General features: G+C 43.0%; 2 protein-coding genes across 2 annotated transcripts; one reads left to right on the top strand and one right to left on the bottom strand.

Annotated features, from left to right (window-relative positions):
• The first annotated feature begins 122 nt into the window (after nt 1–122).
• On the top strand, nt 123–5,222 carry mfsd13al (major facilitator superfamily domain containing 13a-like). The gene is given in 8 exon segments (NM_001140218.1): nt 123–630; nt 1,069–1,383; nt 1,526–1,822; nt 1,964–2,086; nt 2,292–2,446; nt 2,690–2,773; nt 3,333–3,476; nt 4,405–5,222. Coding segments are annotated over 8 exon segments (1,473 nt in total). The 5' UTR covers nt 123–417; the 3' UTR covers nt 4,547–5,222.
• LOC106601731 (immunoglobulin superfamily member 6) lies at nt 4,858–7,607 on the bottom strand. Its single transcript, XM_014194077.3, has 6 exons — nt 7,243–7,607; nt 6,755–7,096; nt 6,481–6,581; nt 6,274–6,324; nt 5,845–5,955; nt 4,858–5,602 (listed from the first exon to the last, which is right to left on the bottom strand). The coding sequence occupies exons 2-6, from the start codon at nt 7,089–7,091 to the stop codon at nt 5,552–5,554; spliced, it is 651 nt and encodes a 216-aa protein (XP_014049552.3). The 5' UTR covers nt 7,092–7,096; nt 7,243–7,607; the 3' UTR covers nt 4,858–5,551.
• Nucleotides 7,608–7,626: the final 19 nt, after the last annotated feature.

Raw genomic sequence — 7,626 nt, 5'->3', positions numbered from 1 at the left:
AAGTAGGTGGGACCAGAGCACCTTTCTGTCCAATGTTTGTTTGTTATGGTTCGGTCACATGGGTTATTGCCCCGCCTATTTCCGCATTTACAGAAACGGGTTTGATAGCTGCAAGAGAGGAGCATAATGTTATTATTTTATATTAACACATAGTTGTGATTGTGCATTCATCAGTGAGGTTATCTTAATTAGTATTTGTAAAGTCTGTTTGCTGACCAAGCCGAAATAGTAGAAATCCTGCGCGCGACTACAGCACTTTTGCCATGGAATATGAATAGCTGTGAACTCCGTTTCTATAAACTCACCTGCTTGTGTGGTCATAGAGACTTTTCAGTCAAGTGACACTCGACTGACTTTGCAAATCTGTGGTAATTAGATCAAAGTGAGTAGCCTGGAGAAATTAAACCACCACCAGGCATGACTGTGGAGAAACCAGCCGCAGGTGTTCGCACCTACGGCGGCCTGAACATCCTGAGGCACCTGGCGAGTCTGGGGGCTCACCCCGCCGCCGTGGCTTACTCCATGACCACCCTGGGAGCAGGCATGATGAACAGCATATTCAGCTTCTACTATGTCAAGCTTTTCCTCAACAAGTACAAGATATCAGAGGGAGCTTTCCATCAGTCACAAGTGAGTACTGTACTACAGTAACAGTAAACTTTGAGAGGCAGGTAGCCCAGGGGTTAGAGTGTTGGGCCAGTAACTGAACCAAATGATTATTTATTGAACAGCAACTGTAGCCTTTGGGCCCTAAGACTATGGTGCACTTGTATAATAATAGGCCTACATTATGCACTGCCCAGTAATAGTATGTCAATACAAAATGGGAATAACTGGCTTGACATGTCAATGCTCAATGGTAGTGAGGAATGTACGTACAATGGTATTATTGGCCATGCAGCTTGCTCACACTTTATTAAGTGGAACGAACAACACATGACAGCATATACAGTCCTTAGACATGTGTAATTTGGGCAATTGTGCAATATTAGCAACTTTGAGATGCACATTTATATGCAAACAAGACAATAATTATGTCGTCCCTCTGTCATCTCTTCATCCTGACAGGTGGTGTACATGGTGTGGAATGCAGTGAACGACCCTCTGTTCGGCTACCTGCAGGATAACTCCCGCGTACCGTGCTGCTCTCAACGTCGTCTCTCCATCCTGTATGGTGCTCCCTTCTACGCAATTGCCTTCCTGCTTGCCTGGTTTCCATGGCGAGAGTACGCCCCCGGCGACTGGATGAGCGGCGTCCACCTGATGGTGGCGTTGTGTGCGTTCGACGGGATGCTGACGTTTGTGTTGCTGGCGCAGTGCGCCCTCTTTGCAGAGATATCAGGCCACCACCAGAGCAGGCTGAGACTCATCAAATACAACCAGGTAGGAAAGGGAGGTGTTTTGTGTATTGTTTTTTTTGTTTTTTACACGTTTCATTTTAGCCTGTATATGGTATTTATTTTGTTGTCTGAAGTCAGTAAAAAGTGTTCTCACGTTTGTCTCCTCTTCCCCCTCCTCTCCCCAGGTGGCGTCACTTATAGGTTCCTCCAGTGTTCTATTCTGCGGCCTCCTCTCCCAGAACATGGATGACTTCCCATCCTTCCAGGGCTTCACTGTCCTGGTGGCTGGTCTGGCTTGTGGCTGCATGATCTACACAGGCCTACACAGCAAGAGCCGCTTTGACACCAAAGGGTCAGCACCGGGGTCAAACTACCAAGGTTCTGGCCAATCAACTCTTTCCTTCTCCTTGGTGACCTCTATGACCTTGCAGATCCTGACCAATAGGGACTTCCAGCTCTTCGTGCTCATGAACTTCTTTCAGGTCAGAAAATAGACTGGGATACAGCCACTCAATGGGGCCACAGAATGTGGTTTGATCTGTTAATGGGGACATGTGTGTATATGAGTGTGTACCACAGCTGACCATTACATTTATATTTCCTATCCATTGCACTTTTTCCAGGTGTTCATGGTGGCATTCTGTAATAACTTCACTATGATCTTCGCCGAGCATCTGATACCCCCCAACGTGCTTCCGTCACTGGCCAAGAGCTTCATGTATGGAGCTGGCTTCATCTGTCCTCAGGTAACATACCGCAGCTCAAAACACTTTATACTGACTGGAGGGAGTCACTAACCTCACTCAGCATCACCAATGTATTGCATTGAGTGCCTTGCCAAGTGCTGACCACACACTAGACCACCTATTTTATAACATTGCCTCATTGATTTATTTCCCAGTGTTACTTACTGTATCTTATTGTCATCTCTCTGTGGTGCGTCTCTCTCAGTTGGTTGTGCTGAGCAGTCAGAGCCTGCTCCACGGCCTAGGTTACTACAAGATCATCCTGCTCACCTTCTACGTGGAGGCTGGCATGGCTGCCGTCATGCTGGTGCTGGGGCCACATCACTACTACATCCTGGCATTCTTCCTGACCGCTAACATGTAAGAAGTTATGTTGTGGTAGTGTCATTGTAATGTTATTATATCATCTATTTCTATGTTATTGTAGCCACTGGCATTAATGACAGTGAATTTCCACATATATCAGTGTCAGTTATGTAATTCAGTAACATGATTTGCTCCATGAGTTGGATATACAACTGTGCCATTTTACAACTGTTTGCTTTATCATACAAACACTATTTAATTGTAAAAAAAATATATATTCTCTTTGTCACCATTAAGGGTCCTTGTCCAGGCAGCCTTCAGTCTGTTTAACCTGCCTCTGGCTGACATTATCGACTCAGACTTTCAGAGACACAAGCGCAGGTAAACCCAGGTCTGCTGTGTGACAGCACAGTTATAAAAGTGCCACATCAGCACACAGTGACCTCCACACGCCCAGCCATCCATTACAGATAGACAGAAATAGAACACTACTCTCTCAGGTGTGTTCTATAGGTTAACACTGAGCTTCATTGGCAGTGCTACAGTACCTAACAACCTCCCTTAGAAGGGCACCTACCTAACACTACAAAAGTAACAGAGGCTGTATGTACTTTGTAGGGCACATTATGTATGTATTGATATTAACTCACCAAAGTAAGTGCGGAAGAGGTTAAGTTATTTGGACTTCAAATGCAAAAGGTTACAATCACTGTGCATCTCTGTAAGTCACGTACAGTACACAGACAGGAATGTAAACACAGTGACGGAGGTAAACACTAGCAAGGGTATGACTAAAAGCGCTTGAGCCCTTGATGGAAAATATAAATCCAATCATTCCAATCCATGATTATTATTGTCATTGTTATATCCTTATGACGTCCAAGTAAGTGGATCAAGTATTAAAGCCTTGTTGTGTCCTTTCCCTCTGTGTCCCCTACAGCTCCCCCCTCTCCTCCATGGTGTTTGGGACCAATGCTCTGTTCACTAAACCAGCCCAGTCTCTGGCTCCTATGCTGGTGGTCTCCATCCTAAACCAGTTTGGCTATGAGAACCTGAAGGACGCTGGGAGGGATGCAAACCCCAGGTAAGGGCTGCTGGGAAGGATGCAAACCCCAGGTAAGGGCTGCTGGGTCGAATGCAAACCCCAGGTAAGGGCTGCTGGGAAGGATGCAAACCCCAGGTAAGGGCTGCTGGGCGGGATGCAAACCCCCAGGTAAGGGCTGCTGGGAAGGATGCAAACCCCAGGTAAGGGCTGCTGGGAAGGATGCAAACCCCAGGTAAGGGCTGTGTCTCAACAGTCTTAAATGGCCTCTCCTTATCGCTAATTGTATTATTGTGGTGAGAACTGAACAGTTGAAAGTGAATTCCCTGTAGACATCCATTTTGCTTGTGTCTGTGTCTTCAGATAAGTGAGGCGAGGAAGGCACTTTAGACTATCAAGGACGACCATTTAAGATCCTGTTCTGTGTTTTGCATTATTAGCTATAATCCATGTTTGCTCTGCCAGCATGCAAATTACCTTTAGCCTGACCAAACCAGTCTTACTGTTACGGCCTGGTGTATTTTGGGGCTGTTGGAATGATCTAGGATTGGTTCACTGCCAGCGAGTCACCTGCTGAATTAAAGTAGCATTTGATTCATTTCAGGTGCCGATATCACACATTGTTATCTGTAGATGTAGTGTTTGACAACTTTCTGGGGTTATAGCTTGAACTCTGTTACACTTACTAAGACTGCTTACTCCCCCTAGTGGTGGAATAGCTGCATTGACCTGTTACATTAATTGTGTCAGTGAACCCATGGAAAGCAACTGCATTTATTCTATGACATGGTAGTTAATTATATGTTACTTTAATGTATCTCTATCATAGCATTATTAGATGTAATTTTTATGAATTGTCTTGATACACAGACATACTGGTTGAATTCATGACAACACATTTCCAGTAGCTCCTCTATATCTTGTAACATATCCTGTACTGTCTGAATAATGTCCTACTCCTTCCCTGCAGTGACTTGGAGGCCCTCCACACCACCATGTTCTACCTGGTGTGTGTGGTGCCCATGTGTGTCGCCGCCCTGCAAGTCTTCGCCTGGAAGCCCTTCTCAATACGCAACAGTCACACCGTGGACCCCATGTATATCGACGGCTGAGTCACTCAATTTATGCTGTTTATGAGTCACTGTCTATGCTGTCTTTTAAGACTTGATAGGTTGCTGCAGCACTCCTAAAGGGAACATGGTGGTGTAATGGCCGGAGGGTACTGCAGAAGAAAACACTCCATCTGTATGTGTTTATGTTTGTCGGTGAACTTGGCTGGTGGTGATGAAGGTTATGGTACTGACCCTAACTCTGGTAGCAGGAGCACAGTACCTGAGTCTGCTATTACTCTATGCAAAAATATTATGTTAGTTACTGTGAACTTTTTGACTTAACCAAGTTTGAGGGATATTGTAGCATCAGGTTACTTTCACATAGTTTATTAGTTTGCAGATTTTGTTCTCCAAAAAAATTGAATGTAAAACAGATATTGTCTTTGACATTGTGTATACATTGTCTATACTACATACTGTTATCATGGGACCTGAACCATTGTGATGCTGTGCCTTTGTCTAAATAGTTAATACCAATCAAATATTCTATTACTTTTCATTCAAATGATTTGCATTAATTTGTTGGGGAATGTTTTCTACAAGTCTTTTTACAATGATTCCATTTTAATTAAAAACAATAAGCCTTCATTCAAATAACTTGCACGTGTTATTTACGCTGACTTTTGAAACTGAAACATGGACAAAATAAATTGGATATTCAACTTCAGATTCAGTACAGAGACTTCTGTTTTTCTTTCTGATTCATTTGAAGTTCATCAAATCTGGATTATTTTTGTCTTGTTACTCTCTCCATATAGCATGTTTTCCATTTTAAACTGACTGAAGAGGAAAAGGCTATACGGACACTCCTGACCTGCAAACTGATATTCCGAATTTGTTAAATTTAGGTCAGGGTTACTGGTTTGGTTAAGGTCAGGGTCAGTTTTAGATTTTGGTTAGTCGTTTTGCAAGTCAGCAGTGTCCTTATAGTTTATACTCTCCCCTGCCTGAAGATCAGTCTGTGTAGGGAAGTAGCTGTCATTAGTGGTTATCCTTTTTGTTGAGTCACTGGTTTTGGTAAATGTCCTCTGGATGGTTGGAGTGGGGGCTTTCAACCTGCAAGACGATTCAGTTGAGTTTATCAGCTGTCGAGTCAACATGGTGTAGATTAGATGTGTTGATGGAGAAGAGTTTGCTTAAGAACAAGGTGTGATAATTTAGTCAATTGAAAACAGGTTGATATAACTAAGTCATAACATAAACATAACATAAAATCTAAGCACTTTCCTAGCCTCTCTCATACTTATTAGGAAAGCCAATAAGCCATATTAGGAAAATGCAATGTGACCATCCCGTACCTTGTTTTGAGCAGGGCCACTGTGGTTGGGGTTTTTCTTGTTACTTTGTAACTTCCTCTTGCCGTACAGCTCTTGCACAACAGCACCAAACTGTACTCGAACTTTATTCTTCTGTAAGAGAATGAACAGCAAACAAATCGGTTACATCGCAGTGGTAAATAACAACTCAAAAGTGTTGTATTTCCTTGTCTTTCTGCAATGTAAACATACATTAAATTCTCAACATTGTGAGACTGAGGGTTGTACTAGGAATTTACAAAACAATAGCAAGGGCTTAGAAATAGAACTGTTCCTTGTTTAGGACATTGGGCTTTCCACAACATGGTGAAACGAAATATTGTGAACACATTGCAGATTGTGGTGGCATCAAGTATTCTTTAAGACATCATGAACAACTTCAGTGAGGCAGTAGAAAAGAGAAGACTGCACCTGGAAGTCACTCTTCTCTGTGCCTCTGCAAACGGCAATGTCTTTCCCAGTCTAGTGTAGAATGAGCGGGTTAGAATCCAATGTAGACTAGATGATTATGATGGTTGCATGATTGGTCAATATATTTTATGCACTGTTATGTCTCAAACAACAACCAATTCACAATGATCATTATATCTATGTATCTAGAGTAATACAATAGCTTACCTTCTTACGAATGATCAGAATCAGTATTGCCAGACTGTACAAGACCAACACGACAAACAGCAGCCACAGCAAAACATGCCAGGCCATCTGCATGCCCCTCTCTGAAAGCACACAGGAGAACTGTCACTTGGTTTTCATATGGTTGTAAATGCAAAACTTGAGTAGAACTGAAAAGTCCCCCTTGCTACCCCAAACACTCTAACCCATAGAGATACATTAAATGATGAGTAATCATTTCAAATGACACGTGTTCTATTTAATTCTATGCTCTTACCTCTCACCACCAGCGTGGTGCCCTGCCCTATCTCCTGTGCCCGGCTGCATACCACGTCTCTAAACACGGCAGCACAGTGGTACACCCCGCTGTCATTGGCCTGGAGTGAGTTGATATTTAGGCTGTTTCTCTCCAGGCTGTATTTGTGTTGCTGGGTCATCAGATTGACCGAGTGGTGAGCGTCCTGCTTGAAGACGAACCAGAGGACATCAATTTTCCTATTAATATCATATGCGATGTTACAGGGGAGAGTGGCTGACTGACCCCCTATCCGCCAAATGATCTCGTCTGGCTGGTGTAACGATAACCCTGCGGGGCAGTTTTCCTTGTTCCCCATGATGTCTGGAGTAAAAAGAGATACAGGTACAATCATAAACTTGTACTCTCAATCGTTATAAGTGAAGCCAATATGGAATCAAAACAGTTTTAATCTGATATTTTATTATACTGACATAAAGATACATTTAATTTAGCTGATATGTCCTTACCGGCTGTCGAGATTAATAGAGGAGATAGAGGAGAACACTGATAGAGGAGAACACAGATAAATCCGTTCTGATGAAAACATCATGTTGACACCATATGTGCGCGTGCGCTGTGATCTCATGACTAAGTGTGCAATAGACAGAACAGGAAGATGGAAGTTTTCACTTCTCTCACTTTTCCATCCTGTTTACCAAGTATCTCAAAATTATGTGTTTGGTGTTGTAATTCCAAACAAATTTTCTCACAGTTGTCAGTCAAAGCTGTCTTCTCGTAGTAATGTTGCAGCATCAGCGAGATGTGAGAATCAATCTGTCCGCCTTTCTTCAAATTCAAGGCCCTGGCATGACTGTCACATTGCGTATTATTAAACTAGAAATTCTTACCGA

This window comes from Salmo salar, chromosome 03, assembly GCF_965601325.2.
Source record: "Salmo salar chromosome 03, fSalSal1, whole genome shotgun sequence".
Lineage (NCBI taxonomy): Eukaryota > Metazoa > Chordata > Actinopteri > Salmoniformes > Salmonidae > Salmo > Salmo salar.
This window is presented reverse-complemented; position numbering and strand designations above follow the sequence as displayed.